At 43.2% G+C, this 21,589-nt stretch overlaps 1 protein-coding gene across 1 annotated transcript; it reads right to left on the bottom strand.

Annotated features, from left to right (window-relative positions):
• Nucleotides 1-8,946: 8,946 nt before the first annotated feature.
• On the bottom strand, nucleotides 8,947-10,218 carry LOC136497587 (uncharacterized). Its single transcript, XM_066493442.1, has 3 exons — nucleotides 9,775-10,218; nucleotides 9,593-9,670; nucleotides 8,947-9,484 (listed from the first exon to the last, which is right to left on the bottom strand). Exons 1-3 carry the CDS (start codon nucleotides 10,084-10,086, stop codon nucleotides 9,317-9,319), a joined length of 558 nt encoding a protein of 185 aa, XP_066349539.1. The 5' UTR covers nucleotides 10,087-10,218; the 3' UTR covers nucleotides 8,947-9,316.
• Nucleotides 10,219-21,589: the final 11,371 nt, after the last annotated feature.

Below are 21,589 nucleotides of genomic sequence, written 5' to 3'. Positions count from 1 at the left end.
CGAGTCCCTGAGGTGGAGGCCCAAAGCAACTCAAGTTCGAGTCTGCCTCGGCCTCCAGGACCAGTCTGCCTTAAACTGGTCACCCAGGACGCATCCAGACTCTATTTTTGATGATCCACATATGGACGGAAAGCTAATTTGATAAGGAAGACAATACAAGTGGTCTCACGTTAAAATACCTTTGGAATCAACAGGAATCATCGAAATAAGTCAGTATCCAGAATCTACCAAGGTGCTACGACACCGTCTTTTGGTCCGTTGGACCGTGTATCATGTTTGGGCCCATTAGGGGGCGTGTATAGGGGGGTGACACCCAAGACTCTATAAATAGCAGTCATCGCTCTCCTTAGGGTTTGGGTTTTATTTAGTTCTTAATTTCCATGTTAAATAAACGTTGTTTTGCTGCAACTGTACCGCCAAGGCTGCTTGCTGTGAACCAGGGCCTCTGTTCTTGATCTTGTTTGCCTGTGGCGATTAGTCCTTTCAAATAAACACTTGAACTCCTTCTTGTTATCATAAGCCTCATATTTATTTGCAATTTCAGATTGCGTTCATCCCGTTCTTGCTTGTGTTCTCGATTCGCTTGCAGGAAAGCCTTCTCGGCGAGGTCAATCATGTTCACGTGGTTGATAACCAATAAAGCAGTGGTGTAACGGTTGTGGGGGTCCAAATCAATCTTGGCTCGAAGCCTAGATCATGAACGTCGAGTCTCCACCAATCAACGCTATCATACCTTTTGAAAGATTGGACCTAGTCTACATCAAGTGGTATCAGAGACCTTATTGCCTGTTAGGTATAACTTTGTTTTCCCTTTAGATTGTTACTGTTTTTATATTACCTATAGTCCACAAAAAGCCAAAAAAATATACACCGTCACATATTCCCTTTCCTATAGCCTCGTTGTGTTGTGCAATTTTGTCTCTGTGTAGCGTGGTTGAGTTTGTGCCCTAGGTCAAGCTCTGATTGCTGGTTTTAGATCGTTTTTAGTCCAGTTTATGTTTTTCCCTTTGTTTTTCATCATAATCCATGAACACCTTCAAGTCTTGTTGTATTTCCTTTATATCCATCAAAGCCTAGTCCATGCCATTTAATTTGTTATACTTGTCTTCACTGTTTTCATCAAATCCTTGTTGCCGTGACCAATTTTGCGCATATTGTTCCCGTTTTATCCTCTAATTCGGAGTCAGTTCGTAAAACTGGTCTAGTTTTCGCATACGAACTCAGATTTTGATGTTTTATATATCAAAATCGATCAGAAATTTTTTTGGATCTGTCTATCCCTATTTTTTTGGGTTAGAGATTTTTATTTTGGTCAAAAACTGGTCACAAGATCCACTTTTCGTGATCATAAGCTTTTATCGATGTTGAGCACGTCTTCTAAAATTTTCATAGGCCACGCCTTTCACTTGTTTAAGCTCATATTTTCTGTGGTTACTTCTTTTGTGCTCCTAAGTGAAGAAAAAATATCAAAAAATAAAAATAAAAAGTCAAAGAATCCCAAAAAAACAACGACAGCACAAAAATAGAGAAAAAAGACTGGCAAAAGTAGAACAATATCTAAAGGAGCACATAGAGAGCGCCATTTGAGCTGTGTTTGCGTGTGCTGATTTCTGCCTTATTCCTAATCATATTCCTACTGTTCACATCACTTGATGCATCTGGTACTTGGAACGTGAGTAGGCCAGCAACTAAGACAAGTACTTGGGATACTTATTCAGCTTGCTATTCAGTTGCGAATTTTGCTATTCCTTGCTACTATATTGTGCCTATCCAAGCTTCACTTTCTTCTAACCAAGTACAGGTTTACCTTGAAACTGTTACACTCAAGCTACAACGATATCACAGTCACCGACCGATTACACCACCTGTTGCTTTGGTAAGAACACTTGTAAGACCGTGGTAAGATGCTTAAGAGTTGAGTGCCTTATTTTTTTCTTGTCCACAACCTAAGTAGTTGATAGGGATAATACTTTTATGTCGTCTTTTGCTGTCTTCTAACAATGATAGGTTGTTCGTATCTATCGACTTATGATGATATAGGTGCTGATGAGTACATGGAGTGGGAAATTGCCATAGATAACATATTTGCTACTCGCTTTATGTGTCCAAGGAGGAAGGTAACAAATGCAGCTAGTGTTTTGCGACATTCTGCTTTATCTTGGTGGGAGTCTTTATATCCTTCTGATAAACCTCAAACTTAGAATGATATGAAACTCCTTATGCGAGAAACCTTTGTTAATCCACCTCCTATTTTGACTTCATATGCTGAGGTGCACCATTTAGAGGATGAGTCTGTTATTATTTCTCTTGCTATGACTAACCTTTTGTAGGATAATGTACATAAGCAAGAGGATGACATAGAAGAAAATGAGGAACTCACAACCTCATATGCAAATTTAGAACCATCACTTCACAATGCACCTTTTACTCCTGCTGAGAACACAGGTAATGCCCGTGATGGTACACTCACGGAAGGTGAGAATAGTTTTAATGTACTAAATTCTTCCACAAATCATGCTATTATAGAGCAATTGTTAGTGAAACCATCTCTTGATTTATCTCCGTCCCATGATAATTTGCTTGAAGTTCATTGTGATAAAGATGAATTGATTGATGATGCCTTAGTTTTATATGTTTTGGAACCTGTCACTTGTGCTGAAAATAAATATGTTATTCATATTGCTACTAAAACTGATGAGTTCAAACTATTGTCTTCTTTACATACTTTGGGTTACATTAAATTTGATGTTTTATGTAACCTAGATTATTTGGAGGAGAGCCTATTTAAATATGTTGATTTGCCTTGGTTTTCTAAATATACATATCATGTTATTGGCAAATATAACAAGGGACAATATATGATACATCGAGTATACATTCGTAGTAATATGAATTCTCCTTTTATTGTACAAGATTATGATCGTTTAGAGGGTAGCCATAATAATACAAACATTTTCTCATGTTCCTCAAAGAATCAAGTTCACTTCCAAGAAGGGGAGCATTGTTGGTTGCTACTCTATCTGCTAGATCATCTATTCCTGCATTGTCTTTGGTTAGTTCTAATCTTTTATATGATAGTGTTGACATACATCGTGTGCATTCAGATCATGGAGTCTACATGCTTGCTGAAATTTTTATGCGAGATGACATGCTACAAACTTGGAAACATGGTCATGTTTCTTCTCACAATTATTTCAGTTTCTTTTATTTTTGCAACCCCGTTCTCCTTTATGTTGTGCAGGATCAGTTTCAAGCACAATCGACGTCGAGGACGGCTTTTCGTCAAGAAGGGGAGGATGATGAGGACATGACACCCATGCATATGATCATGTTTGGCACATGGTATGGAGGGGTAGGAGTCTAGTAAGGGTGTCCAAGTTAAGAAGGAGGTACGAGGCTAATTCGGTTTGAGTCCCTGAGGTGGAGGCCCAAAGCAACTTAAGTTCGAGTGTGCCTCGGCCTACAGGACTAGTCTGCCTTAAACTAGTCACCCAGGACGCATCTATACTCTATTTTCAATGATCCACATATGGTTGGAAAGATAATTTGATAAGGAAGCTAATCCAAGTGGTCTCACGTCAAAATACCTTCGGAATCAATGGGAATCATCGAAATAAGTCAGCATCCAGAATCTGCCAGGGTACTATGACACCGTCTTTTGGTACATTGGACCGTGTATCGTGTTGGGCCCATTAGGGGGCGCGTCTAGAGGGGGTGACACTGAAACCTCTATAAATAGCAGCTGTCGCTTTCCTTAGGGTTTGAGTTTTGTTTAGTTCTTGATTTCCTCGTGAAACAGACGTCGTTTTGCTACAACTGTACCACCAAGGCTGCTTACTGTGAACCAGGGCCCCAGTTCTTGATCTTGTTCGCCTATGGCGATTAGTCCTTTTGAATAAAGACTTGAACTCCTTCTTGTTATCATAACCTTCATATTTATTTGTAATTTCAGATTGCGTTCATCCCGTTCTTGCTTGTGTTCTCGATTCGCTTGCAGGAAAGCCTTCTTGGCGAGGTTAATCGCGTTTGCGTGGTTGATAACCAACAGAGCAGTGGTGTAATGGTTGTGGGGGTCTAAAGTAGTCTTGGTTCAAAGCCTAGATCATGAATGTCGAGTCTCCACCAATCGATGCTATCATACCTTTTAGAAGATTGGGCCTAGTCTACATTAGCTCTCCTGCCATGATGTTCCGAATAACCAACTTCCCTGAGCGCTTATTTGATGAAGATGGTAGCCCTACAAAGATAACTGTGATTTGGCCCTTAGACTATTGAAAGCCAGGGTCAGTGTTGTCATCTCCATCTTTGTTGTTATCGGCTTTACCCTTGCCCTTGTTGCTCTTGCCTTAGAAACCAAGTTCTTGGAGTTGTCTACACTCGGCTGCCATGTGCTTGGTGCTCTTGTGGAAAGGGCAGGGTAAGTTCTTAAGGTCTTCGAACTTCTTGTTGTTTTTGTTAGACTTCTTGGACCTGTCCATGGAAGCAAAGGTGTTGTCGGGTCCTCTCTTTCTGCCAGACTGTCCACCCTGATTGGTTCTGGGGTTGTACCCTTTGTTGTCTTGTTGGCTGCATGGGAATCGTTCATGAGTATGTTCTTCAGATGCAATCATCTTCTGTACTATATGCTTGAATTCCTCGATAGTCTCTGGATAATCGTCGCATAATTTTTCAAACTGCCACTTGTACTTGATCCCGTTGGCGAAGTGATCTATCACCTCCCTGTCTGTTATATCATAGACTTGGTCTCGTAACTCAGCAAAGTGGCGATAATATTGTTGGAAGGTTTCATCTGGTTTCTGCTTGTAGGTTCTAAGCTTGTTCTGAGTACTTGGGTGGGTGAGGATGTCGCAAAAGTTTTCACAGATTTGCGCTTAAGTTGTCCTCAAGTATCAATAGAGTTGGCTTGTAGCTTATCAAACCAGGTGAGAGGCACAGTGTCAAGCGCCATGGAAAAATATAACACTTTGATGATGTCGTCGCCGCCTACCAACTCAATAAACTAAGAGTAGATGCGCAACCATTGGTTGGGTTCTGTCTTCCCATCGTACTTGGTATGGTTGGACAACTTGAACTTGTAGGGAAGCCGGACAGAGAGTAGTCTGTCAGAGAAATATGGAAACCTATTCGGTGAGATGCCGACCTCTCTATACTCAAACTCACCTCTGTCTTCCCTGTTGTTGTACTGGTGCCCATGATAGGCCGACTGTGCGGCACACTGATTCCTGTTCTGGTTACCCTGTGGCCCTAGGCGGGAGTGGGCTGGTACTCGCTGTCCTCCTCCTTGGTTACCCTACGATCCCAGATGAGAGTGGGCTGGTGCCCGTGCCTCTGGTCCTTGGGAAGGGTTAGTTAGGGATGTCATTTTTGTAGCCTGCATCTGAAGGTATGTGTATTCTGATATGACTTCGAGTCGTTGCTGATCTAGGGTAGTGTTTTCTATGGCTTAGACATTGGCATAGACGTTTGGCGTAGGGCATAGTGAAGACCCTGTGGCTAGCTACCAAGGCGTAGACATTGGCGTAGGGCGTAGTGAAGACCCTGTGGCCAGCTACTTCCATAAACCCAGGCTCGAGGTTGCGTGATGCGGAGGCTCTGATGGCATCACGATCTTGGTGCTATCGTTCTGCTTCTTCATCTCATAGATGCTATTCATATGCTGCCTCTACAGGCAAGCGCCGTTGTTCAACGTCTCAACAAGCCGACTGATACCGATGCCACTCTTCCTTGCAGTGTTGGGCGCGGTTGCGCCGAGCCTATCGAGCTTTGTTCTTCCTTTCCCTAGCCGTCTTCTGCTCATCTGTCTCTCCGTTGGGTGGCGTAGTGTCCGGGGAGATGTCGGACAAGGCTTCTTCTCCATCTTGGATATCTGGTGGGTTAGGCATAGGGATCTGAGGTGGTTGTCCGGCCATAAAGACTTCTCTGGAGTGCCTAATGGCTAAGCGGGTTACAGATTCTGCAGTGTTGCGCTGTCCAAGATGTCTGTAGAACCGTGATCGTTGTTGTCTGCTGAAAGAGTTCTGTCGTCTTCATAAGGCAAGAGTTCCACCATGCCAACTAGATGAGATGGATTTGTTAAAGAAGTGTCGGGTCGAGCACCCGGCCAATGGACGATGCCTCCTTCGGGTGTGATGGATAGAACCAAACCCTTCTGGGCACCCGTCAGAGGGATTTCTCGCTCAGACTGCACGAGGTAGCTGATCGTATCTTGATAGAGTGAAGTTGAGTTCTTGAGTCCGAGTGGAAAATGAATTGGGTCTTCATCTTGGATTTCAAATGGGATCTCTAGCCTGGACAAAGATGATGTGTCCGAGTGGGAGTCTTGATTGATGGTGACCTCTTGTGTTCGAGTTGGATCGGAGACCGAGAGGTGTGAAAACTTCTCGGCGAGTTGATCCGGCGTGTTCGAGTTGTCGCACTCGAAGTATTGTTTTTTAATAGTACAATATTGGTGATAAAGATCAAGAAATGACCTTTATATTTTCTGTATGTAATTAGATTTGTAAATTTCTTAATATGTTCATTTAAGCCATAAGTCACGTGCGTTGCGGTATGCGTGGGCAAAAATCCACGACCCTCGTGCAACGCACAGGCATATATCTAGTAAATAAACATAAAAATTATGGGAAAATAGACTATGCTAAGGATCGGATAATTAAACAGATTTTTGTGTTTTTAAACATAAACAGCCTTTTGACAATTAATTAAGTTCGTAAGTCAAATCATATGGCCAAATCACAGTTTTTAATAACACGATTAAGCGTCAGCCATGTGGGCCTGTTAAGCGTTCATTGTTTCAAACAAAAAGTGTCGGCCTGTTAAGCGTTGTTTTGATGGGCCAGGCCCGAGTGGGTATTTTCTCGCCTGACATTCCAGCCCGGCCCATGAAAAACCCACCCTCCTTTCTTCCCTCTCGCCGGAATGTTGCGGAGAACCGGAGCGCGATGGCAAGCCGACGGCGGACCGCCGGCGTTCCTCTGTCGCGCGGTACTCTACCCCGCTGTTGGAAGTCTCTCGACGCGCGTATGTGAGTTCCACTCTAACGCTCGTAGCAAGTAAATCCTGTTTTCTTCCCCGTATTTCCTCTTTTTTCGCGTGGGATCGCCATGGGACGCCCTCGAATTCCCGCTACCAAACTTGCAGATTGGCGAGCAACTTGCTAAATTAATAGGGTTTTGAAGAGTGGCGATGTGGAGGGACTAAAAATTTGCCTGGAGCCAAGACATTTGGAAAGACAATTACATGTTGCAATTGGATAACCGCTCCAAAGACGGGCGTTGCGGCAGTGCGATGCGTGGCGCCCCCAGAAAAGTGCAAAGCTTGGAGCAACTTGCGAGGGGGAGCGAGATTCGTTCAAACGATGCACAAGGTTACAAAGTTCTAACTACTGCAAGGCTTTCTTCATTTGTTTTATGCGCACGATTTTGCAGTTCCAACACATATGCTTGGTTGTCACTGAAAATTTCCATCGAATAGATGAATACTGAGGATACGAGTCAGACATACCAATGTGTAATGAAATAGAAAATAGTCACAACTTGACAAATAAAATAACCATGCCTTTTCCAGCCAGCTAGAGTCAGTATAAGCATCTTGTGCATTGACAGATCACAAATGCACAGAAATGTTAAAGACATCTTGTCCATTTATTTGTCTTTACAATCCATGCCGCATTAAAATGTTAAAAACATGCACTTGTTTGCCATATTTTGAGATAATTTTCAGAACTTAGTATACTGTATACACACATTCCTTTCAGAAAGGTTCATGTTTTGTTTTGTTTTTTCAAAAGAGTCTGTCTATTCAACAACCATGTGTTTTATGCAGTTTAAACACGTGAATTTTTTTGCACCATAGAATTAAGATCCAACAGCCTCCAGCCTTCTTCTACCTAGCCTTCTTCTAACTCCAGACAATCATAAATCACCAGATCATAGATCCACAGATCCACAAAACACAAGAAACAATTTTTTTTATGTAAGGACAAATCACAAATCGTAGAGGACGAGATACTGGAGCTACAGCGGGATCCGTCGCTGCACTGTGCCGCGTACACAGAACTGCTGCGGAGTCACTGCACCCGCCCCAGGCCGCAGTGGCGACAGGACGGCTCCGACAGGACGGCGACTTGAGGGGCGAGCTCCGACAGCACGGCGACTTGAGGGGCGAGCTCGCCGGTGAAAAAAGAGAATGAAAAAATTCATGTGTTTTTTTTCCTAAAACACATGTGTGTTGTATAGCATTTCTGTTTTCAAAAACCTCAAGGGGTCTAAAATGGAAAATACATTGTGAGCATAGGGGCAGATGCCCACCCTCATTCTGAGCCATCAGATCGGAAATATTGTAAATTCCAAATAATTAATGTTAAAGTGAAGCATGTCTCTATTGCACTCATTTCCTTTAGAATGACAAATGCATCATACAGTTTAGGAGAACTGAGCAGAATATTCTTACACTGTCCAGAATTCCAGGTCCACTCGATGCTAACTGTCTCCTTGTGGTAGCACATGCAAATATCTTATTTTGCTAGAGAAGTATGTATGTTGCTAGTTGCAACCTCTGCAGAAGGTATATAAATTATTGGAGTTAACTAATTCGATGAACACTTAATTACTTGTTTTGGTTTAGTCAGGACTTAGTATTTCTGGAAGGTCAGCGATGCCCCTTCTGCTTATTCTGACTGATTAAGCAGGTTCTTGGTACTAGTCACTCATTAAAGAAATGCTAGCTTCCTTGTGACATGAGGTCAATATTACAGCTTTCGTGTAGTTGGTGACCGCGTATTACTGACGTGTGGACTAACGTAAGGGAATCATCCCTATCCGTGTGGACTGCAAACTGACTGAAATAGCCAATTACTTTCTTAAACTGTTAATTTTGTAGTTCACACCCTAGCACCAAGCTGTTATGTTCTACTAGTTGGTGTTTAATCCCTTGCATTTCAGTACTACAAGGAGCATAATGGCACAAAAATTCGGTTTTTTTTTTCTGCTTAAACAAGGTATATGCACACATGTTTTCAACTTGCTTGCTGACAAGCAATTGCACTGCAGGGTTTACCTAAATTTTGAAAATTAATATGTTCCAGCTATACAAAGTTTTTCTCAGTGTCATGAACTTGAATATCCTGCTTTGCTTGTTTGTTGTTTTCCAATATAGTTGAATATGTGTTTTTTTCCTATTTGAATGGTATGTATGATCAGACAGCTGAACAGCTGGGTGGGAGTAGGTTCTCTCAGCTGACAGAAGAGCGTGATGTATGAACTATAATAATTGTATACATTGCATTGAATATACTGGTGGTATACATGAAAAAGAATCACCCGAGATAGTTTATCAACATAGAGATAGGGACCAAGCAAAGCCCTTTCTTCCTCAGCTCATTACTCTCATATAGCGCCTTCTCGTTGTTACTAAAACTATTGATGGCTTGTTGATCCACGCCAGTCGCCTGTTGTTTTGAACCCATAGCTTCCAAGTACTTGGCCTGCAATATTCCAACAACACACAGGTGTAAGTACAACAAGGGGCAACTAATTAATCACCATTCAAAAATTATATGTATAAAGGTCTAAAGGCTGTAGAGCAAGCATACCATGAGCAAGGGCATGTTGAACTCTTTTGCATCCATGGGTGCCATTTGCTTCATATCGAAATTTGCCATGGTAGCCATCTGCACAAGGAGAGTCCACAATCACGTTAGAAGACAAGCTATGTGCTCTACTGTTTGAAATAAATTAAAAGGCCTAGGCCTAACCAGAGAATATTTTTGCTAACCTTTTGGTGGCCAGCTGCAGAAGAACAGGCCGTGTCCTGTAGGGACTCATCCTCTTCGTCGTCGTCACACATGAGCTCAGACGTGATGAAGGAGGCGTCGTCGCCAAAGGAATGGAAGGAAGAAGAGAAGCCGGAGGAGAAGCTGCTGCCGCCAGAGACCGCTGCATGCTGATCGCCCATCTCTCTGATGCCGTCTTGCGGCGTCGAGGCCAGGAAGTTTGCGATGTGCATGGCCCAGCTGCTCTCGCCGGCTGACATGGTGGATGTGGGCGCTGGGCTGACGCATGAGGAGGAGGGTGATTTGTTCTCCATTGTAACCAGTGCCCGTACGTATGAAGAAGCAATAAGAGCTGTAGAAGCTCTTGTTCTTTGATGCTGTGCTTTGTTGTCTGGATGGGATGGGAGTGAAGAAAGCTCGCTAGAGTCCCTGGGTATATATAGAGGTCCAGCAGGGAGCGACTAGTGGTGGCACTGTGGCAGCAGTACATATGAACTGTGTGCGTGTAGAATACAGTTGAGAAATCCCTATCTAAGAATCTTCTCGTTAGTTGCGTATGTTATTCAGTAATGATCACTTGCTAATCGTTATTTGCGCAAGACGACAGAGCCCAGCTCTGGGTCACCGGTCACGTCGCATCGGATCGGCATGGAGGAAGGAGCTCGCGAGCACGTTCTGTGGCGTGCAGCATGGACCACGCATCTAATCCGAGGATCCCATGTATCCGAATATCCGACGCGATCACGTACGAGCGGATATCAGATTTGTTTAAGAATGCACGCGGGGCGCGCTCGCCCCGCCCCGCAAAACGTGGCTACTATAATAGTCAGCTCTAGGATTAATTTGGCGAACGTGTTCCAATAAGCGGCCGGCCAGGTTGCATTGACCATTAATCCGTGCTTTAGCACCGTCAAAAAATTTGCGTCATATAAGTAGTATTGAATTTTCCTAGATACCTTTCAAATACGTGGTTTGTGCTAATAAGCCACGATCGCTTAAAAAAATCATAAACAAATTTAGTACACATAGGTAATTAAAATTGATGATTTCTACTTTCATGCTAAGTCAAATTAACAACGTTAAGTCTGACAAAATTCTTTAGAAAACAGAACAACCGATGGCTATTAGCGGCGATAATGATTATAATCTGCCAAATTAAAAGCTATCTATGAAAGAATAGATTTATACGCACAACTTTTGTCCTAGAATAAATTAACTTCTAGGCATTTCCTCAAAGTTTTTCAGCGGTCAGCGTACCCATTTATTCCTTTTGAACATCATGCTCTAGTGGTTTATGTAGTGGGTGCAACAACATTTCATAATATTTATTTGAAGAAGCAAACCTCACTACCCCAGCTTCCTGACAAGTGGATAGAAAGGTCTTTTCTCTCTTGTCTACTAATCTGCCATAAAGCGGATAGAAAGGTCTTTTCTCTTGTTTGCTAATCTGTCATAAAGTGGATAGCCAGAAATATATTCTTTTAGGGACAGAGAGTATATATTTCTATTTTTAAAAGAGTTATTTGATTTATCTTTTTCTTCATGCGGCCTATGAAGATTAATGTGGGGGGTTTAATTTATAATTCATTATTAAAGGTCTCCCGTCATCAAGATGACGCGCGTGTCTACCAAAGGGTCCACATGTCCATCTGCCCCTAGCCATTGCTGGCTGCTGCATCTCCAATTCTCCATCGCCATCTCCTCCGCACGTCCGCGCATGCATGCTTCCTCGATGCTAGCGGCTACGACTACGATAAGAAGATTGGATCAATGCGATCGATCGAGGTGTCTTCTACATACTCTTCTTCCTCTCTTTTGCTTGATCTCCTCGCTCCAACGACTAATAACACGGCCAAGTCATCTCGTTGATACTGTCGTACACTACTGCAAAAAGCATTTCTAGGGGCGATTGGTAATCCTTTGTAGGAGCGGTTTGCCCAGCCACCCTTACGCAAGGGTCTATACAAATCATGCATTTGTAGGGGCGCTTTTCAGGCCGCCCCTGCAAATCGATTTGTAGGGGCGGTTCGTATGACCAGCCGCCCCTACAAATATATTTGTAGGGGCGGCTTGTATTACCAGCCGCTCCTACAAATCGATTTGTAGGGGCGGCTGTAGTACCAGCCGCCCCTACAAACAGGTACAATACGTTTTCCCGTAAAAAAAATCAAATTTACAATTTAAGGTCGCGTTGCCGAACGTCCCACGACCAACGTTCCGAACCGCGTTCGCGTTGCCGAACGCCCCGCGACCAACATTCCGAACCGCGTTCGCGTTGCCGAACGCCCCGCGACCAACGTTCTGAACCGCGTTCGTGTCGTCGAACGCCCCGCGACTACAAGCACAAGAGTATCCCGCGACTACAAGCACAAGAGTATTCTATAAACTACAATTACAAGTCTAATTCACAAGAATATATACAATCCATCATTAAATATACAAATTCCATACACATTGTTATCAACGTCCTAGAGCTGGCCTTTCAGTCTCACGAAGGTGTTGGTACTAAGGATTTGTACCTAACTCAGACTCTCGGTTATGATAGGCGTCTCTGACGTGTACAATCTGGTCCAATATAAAGTTGCAAAGGTCGTCGACGAGCTCTAAGAGTTGGTCATCCTTGTATGAGTCTCTTTTCATTCCTTCCTCTTCTCTCCACTACAAGAGAACAAGTTTTGGTTTAATATTCATACCATTTACGAAGTTTTTATACTACGGGTGAAGAGGTTCAAACTTACCTTTAAGGGGTGTCTTCTGTAGCCACCAGTGTTACTCATTATAGAACATATATAGTATCCACAATGTACACTCCCAGGCTTCTGCTTGGGGCACTGTGTGTTTTGCATATGAAAATGTTAAGTAATGCTTTTAACAGTCATGTAACGGAGTACTGAAGAAGTAAGTTACACTTACCGCACATAGTGTTTTTATAGCCAGCTTTTCCTTTCTTGCTGGATCATGCCTTCTGAAGGGTCGAGATGGCGACTAGAGGGGGGTGAATAGTCTTTTCTAAAACTTAATCGCGTCGGCTAACCGATATAAATGCGGAATTAAAACAATCGGTCTAACCAAGACTATACCCCTCTATATATGTTCACTAGCACCTTGCAAAGATACTAATTATGCAACTAAGGTGCCGGGCTAGCTAGAGCTCTCCTAAATAATTCTAAGAGCAAGGTCACACAAACCTATGCCACTAGTACTTTAAACAACAAGGGAGCTCCTACACATGCTAGTAAGCAAAAGCACAAAGCTAACTAAGCTCACTAGCAATGCTCAATAACAAGGCAACCAATGCCTAATTAGAGAGCGTAAATACTTAGTTACACAAACTAAGCAATGTGACTAACAAGGTTACTAAAACCAAATTAGCCACGCAAGGGAGCTACTTCTATGCTACACAAGCAAGAAGGTAATTAGCAAGCTACACAAGCTATCTAATTACAAGAGCAACTACACAAGCTTAATATGTATAAAAGTAATTGCAAGCTTGTGTAATAGGGATGCAAATCAATGGGAAGAACAAGATTGATACGATGATTTTTCTCCCGAGGTTCACGTGTTTGCCAACACGCTAGTCCCCGTTGTGTCGACCGCTCACTTGGTGGTTCGGCGGCTAATTAGCATCACCCGCTAAGCTCGCACGTCGGGCGCCGCAAGAACCTACCCCTTGAGTGAGGGTAGCTCAATGACATGCTTTACTAGAGTTGCTCTTCGCGGCTCCCGCGGGGAGAGCACAATGCCCCTCACAAGCACTTCTCCGGAGCGCCGCACAAGGTTCTTGCGCGCTTCGACGGAGACCACCACCAAGCCGTCTAGGAGGTGGCAACCTCCAAGAGTAACAAGCACCACCGGCTTACAACTCGATCACCTAGTGCCACTCGATGCAACCTCACGATGCAATCGCACTAGAATCGCTCACTCACACAATCGAATGGTCACTATCAAGTATGTGTGTGATGGAGGGCTCCCAAGCACTCTCAAGCATGGACACAAAGTCCCCCAAGGTGCTCCACACCAGCCATGGCCGAAGGCCACTTCTATTTATAGCCCTAAGGGCTAAACTAGCCGTTACCCCTTCACTGGGCAACGGTCGGGCCGACCGGACGCTCCGGTCGTGTTGACCGGATGCTGGACCTCAACGTCCGGTCGCTCGCAGACGACCACGTGTCCCGATTCCAACGGTCACTAGACCTGACCGGACGCAGCAGCTTCAACTGACCGGACGCTGAACCCCCAGCTTCCGGTCGTTTCCAGTAAGCTCCCGAGCATGACCGGACGCGTCCGGTCGAACGCGATCGGACGCAGCCAGCGTCCGGTCACACTCCAGTTACTGCGTCACCGTACGTCAGCCTGACCGGACGCAGCCTTCCAGCGTCTGGTGCATTCAGATCCAGCGTCCGGTCAGTTGACTGACGCCGGCATCTTTGCGACCAACTCGTTTTCACTTCTAACTTCTTCACCCTTGCACCAATGTGCTAACCACCAGAATTTGCATCCGGCGCAATAGAAAATAGGCATTCCATTTTCCTGAAAGCGTTGAATCCCGCCGAGCTTGACTCTACTTGCTCTTCGCCGTTGCCATCGTCCATCGGCGCCAAGTCTTGCTCAAGCTTCACCACCACGCGGTCCATCACTCCAAAGCCTTCGACTTGCCCTTCACGCTTGCAACCAGTCCATCAAGCCAAGTCTTGTCTTGATCTTCTCCACCTTGATCACATGACTCAATGTCATGTCTCATGTGCAATAAGCTCCTTCATCATCACATGTGTGAGCTTTGCAACATCTCCAAGCCATTTTCACCTTCATGGCATATGTTGCTCACACACATGTACCTGTGGACTAATCACCTGTGTATCTCACATAAACACAATTAGTCCACCTAAGTTGTCACTCAATTACCAAAACCAAACAAGGACCTTTCACCTTCCATGATGATTAGTGACATAGAACCTAAATGCCCTGTTCGAATTATTTTAGCAAATACAACTTGTTAGTATCTAAAAGTGAACGTTACAAGTATGTATACAAACATATAAGCTAATGAGGATTGTCGATATGTATACGTCTTGAGAATCGATATGAAGTCTTTGTATATCACCGTGTCCTTATCTAATGAATCAAAGACCCATACCATGCTCCTTCCGACATCGATGGCTATACAAATCCAGTGGTTGCTGCATAGATTTAATCATAGAACTAGATAAGCTCTTTTGCATCGAATAAAATATATTGAACAAAGCTTTAAGTATAGAGTTGAGCTTACTCGAAGTTGTATGGTAGCCATATAGTAGAGTGTTGCTAGAGATTTTTGAAAGCCAGGGCAATATATGCCGCAACCTTAAGGGACTCTTCCCTTAGTTTCGCTGTACGGATGTGCTCTTTCTCCTAAAGAGTCTTTGCAGCAGCTAGCTCTTTGACATCCAGTGTCCACCGTTTAGGGTAATTAAAATTTGTTTAGGCTATAGCTTGAGGGTCCACATACCCGGCTTTCACACTTGGCATTTGTTTGACAATGTGCACTTGCATTCTACAAATCACAGCGTGGGTTAGTTACAACAAAATTTAAAGATTACATTCATATCATATCGGGAGGACAAGGACTTACAGGCACCACGTGCGAATTAGATTCATCTCCATTTCTCCTAGGTGAAAGCATGTTTGCATGTCATTGAAGTCAAAGACAATTTTCCCGGCTGGGCTTCCAAATATGCCGGTGGAGAAGCATGCCTGTATGATATCTATGCTCGTTGGGAGAACACGCAAGTACCAATCATGGAACCTTCTCATTCCAAGTGGTAGGTGCTGGATGTCCCGGTTTGGTAGGAAGGGCTTGCCTCTTTCATATGTTTTCGGGCAATCCTTTGACCATTTGATGGCATCAACATTTGGATACTGCTTTGCAATTTGGTGGAGTTTACTAGTGATGGCCTCCTCAGAACCCCATGATGGGACTTTTTTAACTTGGTTCTCAGGCTTGAACTGGTCATGGGAATACCACTTGGACACCGACGAGACGTCTTTGATCGGAACATAAACTGGCCTTATGGTGATTGGATGCTTCTTTTAAAGTTCCCATTCAGGCACGTCCTCATCTTCTTGTGCTGTAGCTTCTTCAGGAGGCACTCGTTGTTCATGTATCGGCTGTACTTGTTGAGAAGACTATGGTATCTCATGATGCACTTGCTTGGTATGAGCTGGAGAAGGTTGTGGCATCTCATCAGGCACATGCTCGCTAGGAGACGGGGAAGAATGTGGCATCTCAGGAATATGGGGGTCACGAGACGGTGAAAATATCTCCCTAACCTCAACAACTCGCTCCAAATTTGGGAGAGGGGGAGGCGGCAAAGAAGCAGTCAATATAATGTCCCATTTGTGCCAGAGGATGAACTGCACCATAACATCTCTAAGTAACACTAGCCCCTCGGGAGTTGCATAGTCTATCCTCCACTGCATGAACTCAGGCTTCACTGTATGCACCTCGACCCTAGTGTAATCCGGTGGTATCTTATTATTGTGGTGTAAGCCACCGGGAGGATGTGCCACACCCGTTGCCACCTCCATCACAGTGTTCTGCCGGCCACTGAGAAACACCAAGGTGCAACTAGTTGGTTCCCATATGCGATCAACTGGGGTTGTGGCTGCAGTGGAACCTTGGCTGCTAGGAACTTTTGGAGGGCTACCAACTAATGCCAGTTCTCCCAGCGGCGTCACTAATATCCATGGCTCCGTAGATAGTCCTTGCTCCTCCAGAGCCTTCGCAACTAGAGCCTTCACTTGGAGCTCAAGACTAGTCTTCCAGTCTTGGCCATGTTTCTTGTACATGTGCCTGTCCTCTTCAAATCCTTGCTTCCATGTCGTCCTTTTCCCTAGCCCCCTAGTGCGGCCTGTGTGCTCTTGTTTCCTAAGCCAAGGCTAAGCTCGTCCCTCTCTCTAGAAGGATTGAATGAGCCCTTCTCCTTGTCTTCAGCATATTTCAGTATCCTTGATACCGCCTCTTGGGTCTCTGACTTATCAAACTTAAGATTACTACCGGATGATTCTGTACTACTCACATATATCCAGTTCCTTGAGCGTACCTTCAAATTCGTCAAATCGATATTTCCAGCAGCTGCGACCTCTTCGTCCATCTTTCTAAACTGCTCTTCCTCGGCATAGTAGCCACCGGGGCCTAGATGATGGTGGTGTTTGTTCCTCTTCGCTAGCTCGGTGTTACGGGCACTGAGCTCCAATGCCTCCGGTGAAGTCTTTTGAGCCACGAGCTCCTCCCATTGACTAGGAGTTATTTTGCCAAACCCATTGAAGGGAGTTAACCCCTTTTGGATATACTTTGTGTTGAGCTCCGACCTCCAATGTCGGAATGACTCTCCCATCATCCTGATAGCATTTTTTACCAATTCGTGCTTACCCTCCAGAAATCTAAAATTGACCTTCAACTGCCTATCCTATAGTGCATTCTTTGTGTTCTCTCGTATCTCTTTCTAGTTAGGGATTGCTGGGTTCAATTTATCTCTTACTAGGGCTCTGGTCGCATTATGAAATTTTCCTCTTAATTCCTTCGGCTCAAGGATCTCCCCTGCTGGCCCGACCTCCGTTATCACATAGCATGCCTTATATGGATATAGATTTCCTTTTCTATCCCCTCGTTTCCTCTTAGGCTTGGTAGTCGAGGTTGTGTCTTGAGTTTGTGGAGCAGAGGCATCGTGATCCGTCTCTGTGGCTGTTGCCTCTGCTCTCCTTTCCTCTACTCCGTCTTATCCAGCGAGATGTCGCGGACATCGACATCGTCTTTTTCAAGTTTCAGGAGGGACCTATATATACGATAAGTCAAAGTGTTAGCAGAGGTAACACAACCAAAACTTTAGCAAAATTTACAAGCTAAGGCTTTTTTCCTACCTCCTCGTTCGGGTCAAAATCCTTGTCCAAATCTTTCTCCGTTGGCCTCCTTCTGGCTTCACGTGGGAAAGGATCCTTGGGACTTTCATATCCCTCTGCTGAGTCATCATCATCATCATCCTCTTCTTCTTCGCCTTCAGCAGCCTCTCCTTCGGGGCCTTCCTCCTCGTCACACTGCTCCTGAGTAAGCATCACTTCTAGATCCTTTTCTACCTCATTATCGAACTGTTCCTAAGTAAGCTGGTCCTCTAGTGCTTGCTCCTCAAGGGTTGGCTGCTCATCAGGCTCGGGGCATCGGGCTGCACTGTCTGGTATCCACGACATTATTTCGCGCTTTGTTCTAATAGATGCAAGAAAGTGTGCTTTAGGTACGCGAGAAGGTATAAGAAATAAAAAAGGTCTATAAACCAAAGTAGTCCTATAAAATAATAATATATCAAAAAAACGAGTAGTAGCAATAGTAGAGGCCTCAGAAACATGTCAATCATCATTTAATCATGAACTTGGAGCATCAAGGCATCATAACAGAGAAGAGAGGAGAAGGTAATGTAGGGGCGGCTGCTGATGATGCCAAGTTCCTCACAAGTTCTTGATCATCAGCTCATATTCCATATAATGTATGGACTTGGATAATTTCATCATCGGCAAAACAAAGGAGAGGAGAGGAGAGGGGAGATTTGGCAAAAAAAAAGCAGGTGCTGCTTCCAAAACATAGAGGATAGGAAAGGTGGCAACAAATAGAGGAGAGTGGAGATTTGGCAAAAAAAAGTAGGTGCTGCTTCCCAGAAAAAGCAACATGACAATGTAAGAACATCATATGCTTAATATCTTTCAAACTTGATAAGCAGATCGGACAATCAGAAGTAGTAGACAGTAGTAGTAGGGAAGTAGTAGAGTGGAGTAGAGGAGAGTAGTAGTAGAAGAGGAGTACAGAGAAGACAGCAAGTACAGAGAAGATTAGTAGCCACCGGCCACAATAGTGTATTTTTAATTTTTACTAAAACTTGAGGATCATCATAATACTGACAAATGACAATGTAAGAAGAATAATATAAATGCAATGATTATTTCTACTCAGCAGATATTTATTCCCAAAAAATGAAACTGGATGAATCGAAGTCCCACTAATTAAACAAACAAGTGCAAGGCTACAAGCATACAATGAAAGAAGAGCATCAGAGTGTTCACTGTTGGTTACGAAGCATAGAACTTAGACAACTTTGTCAATGAAACTTCAAATGCAAGAACATCAAATATGATTATCTAAATAAATGATAACAGTATAGTATTTCAATTTCGGCAATTAAAAGAATGGATGATAACAGTATAGCCAGCTCCACACAGGAAGGGAGGGGTGGTAAATTTTTCTAACTACAGCTTGCCTCAACAGTTTGCTATATCAATTATAAGCAAATATCTGTCAAAAGAACAGTGGAAACATATATAATCTGGTAAAGCACAATGTGTTTGACATGTGGAAACATATATAATTATTAAAGTCGATCGGATTGCACAATCTGGTAAAGAACAGTGGAAACATATATAATCTAGTACGAGTGGAAACATATATAATCTGCCAAAGTGCACTCTTGTACAACCAAAATGCTAACGAGTGAGGAGGCATGATTTCTAATCGTAATATATAGCCGCCGTAAAAGCTGCTGCATGAGCAAGATGGTCATGATTTCATCTTAGGGCCAAAGGAAACGGGATCAAGCAGTTCGTGCATCATTTCTCCACCTCAATTTTCCCCCCACCACTCGAATGAATTCAAAGGTTGGCCTGATTGATTATTACACCTAATCATGTTGGCTGTGCCTCAAAAGGGCAGAGATTAAGGATCTTACCATCAATAACTACCACCACAAGTTGGGGAAAAAGGCACCAAAAAATGGCTCATCAATCATTTATTAAGAACTAGTAGATATTAGCAATTTTCGGTTGGGTGCACAATGCGCCCATCCCAATGAGGTATTGCTATTATTGTGCAAATGAGAATAAAAACTTCTTGTAAACACTGCAAACTTGCCCAACAGTGCTGGCCATTGCAATGAAGTTTGAGTGAGATGAAGCATGTACTTCATTGCAATGGTCCTATTGTTTGTTCATCATGGGTATAGACTAGTCATCCTATAACAAAAAAGGAACGGCAAAGCTAGGAGGAGCAAGAAGCACCTGGCCAGTGGCAGTATACGTATAACAAAGAGCGTGCAGTCCAGATAACAAAGTAGTTGGATTGCAATCTATTTATGAATGGTATATACTGCTGCATCTTTCAAATTGCAAAAGCAACTAAGCAAGAGAGGAGGAGGGGTAGCATAAAGCATAGCACGTGGTGTGGGTCGCACGAATGATCCCCAGCCATGATCTCCATCTCATTTTCAAATTCGGAGGGAAATTTACATAAGAGACTAAGAGTAGTAGTAATATCGTACTGTACTAGTAATCCGTACTATACTACTCACAAGGCTAGAGGACCCAGCTCTGAAATTGAAGTTGATAGACACACACACACAGGCAGCATAGTTGATTGACATGTGCTACACCTATCCACTCTCAAATTATGCAATCCGATCGACTTTAAAAAAAAAACAAAAAAAACAGAGAGAATATTATTATGCCATCCATCCAGCCGAAAAAACGGCAAATAAAGAAAGCAAGAATAAGAAGGTGGTCCATGCAACTGCATGCAGTGAGGCACCTTTAATTTGCACACATCAATCACATTGGACTCTATGTAATGTAGCCTGCCTGCCTGCCTGCCTGTTCATAGATCACTTGCGATTCCCTCCCCCACAGGCACAGGCCACATCACATAATTGATGACGAGAGAAAAAAAGGGGATGAAAAGAATGTATCAACCACCTTTTAGTTACAGCCTGTTTAGTTTGGGGAAAGTTGGAATCTGGGCTACTGTAGCACTTTCGTTTTTATTTGGTAAATAATGTTTAATCATGGACTAATTAGGCTCAAAACGTTCGTCTCGTAATTTTCAACAAAACTGTGTAATTAGTTTTTTATTTCGTCTACATTTAATGCTCCATGCACGTATCGCAAGATTCGATGTGATAGGTACTGTAGCACTTTTTAGGATTTTAGGGTGGGAACTAAACAAAGACTTAGTTGATCTTGATCCCCACAGGACTGATGATTGCTTTGCCGGCTTTTGCTGCTGCTGTATTATTAAAAGAATGTGCGTGGCAGGTCCTACTTTTAGATATGACAGTGAAAATTGACAACAGTCCCATGCTTTAGTTCAATATATGAAATAAATCTTTTTTATATGTTCTGTTTTTCAATATCCAGATTTCGCAGTTCGAATTCCAGTGAATAAAAAATGAATATAGTAACTAAAACAAAAATTCCAGTTCAAACGTGATAACAAGGCACCTTGTTCTTTTAGTTTTATTTTGTTTCTCCTGATTATCATGTTTGCGAAAATCCCATTGCTGGTGTTCCCTGACCCATATAATTATTTTTCATAGGATTTCCAATGTAGTTGTTCCTTAAATTTATATATATACTAACAAAGAAACCATGCTACTGCTGCTAGGCATCTTTGTTTTTTTTTTTTACTTCAGAGCATTGATGAACAGCTTGACCTGTGCCCAGTGAATTTAGTGTGAAAATTACTTCAATGAATAGATAGATTGTTTAGTTCATTTATCTTATAACACTAGATATATGTCCGTGCGTTGCACGAGTACAACCAATTTACACTAGAAATATGGCTCAGCAGTTCATTTACTGGCATCTCTGTACATCCATCTAGCAGTTCATTTTCAATATGGCTCAGCATGAATGCACCCAAAGATTTATTTCATATATATGCAAGCATCACCATTGATCAAAGTAGAAATCAGGTAAGTAGGAGACTCAGCAGACGTGGGATTCAGAGGAGGCTGGCTGGGAGAAGAGCAC

This window comes from Miscanthus floridulus, chromosome 12 (assembly GCF_019320115.1).
Source record: "Miscanthus floridulus cultivar M001 chromosome 12, ASM1932011v1, whole genome shotgun sequence".
NCBI classification, from domain to species: Eukaryota; Viridiplantae; Streptophyta; class Magnoliopsida; order Poales; family Poaceae; genus Miscanthus; species Miscanthus floridulus.
The sequence above is the reverse complement of the archived record's forward strand: the minus strand, read 5'-3'. Positions and strand labels throughout refer to the sequence as shown.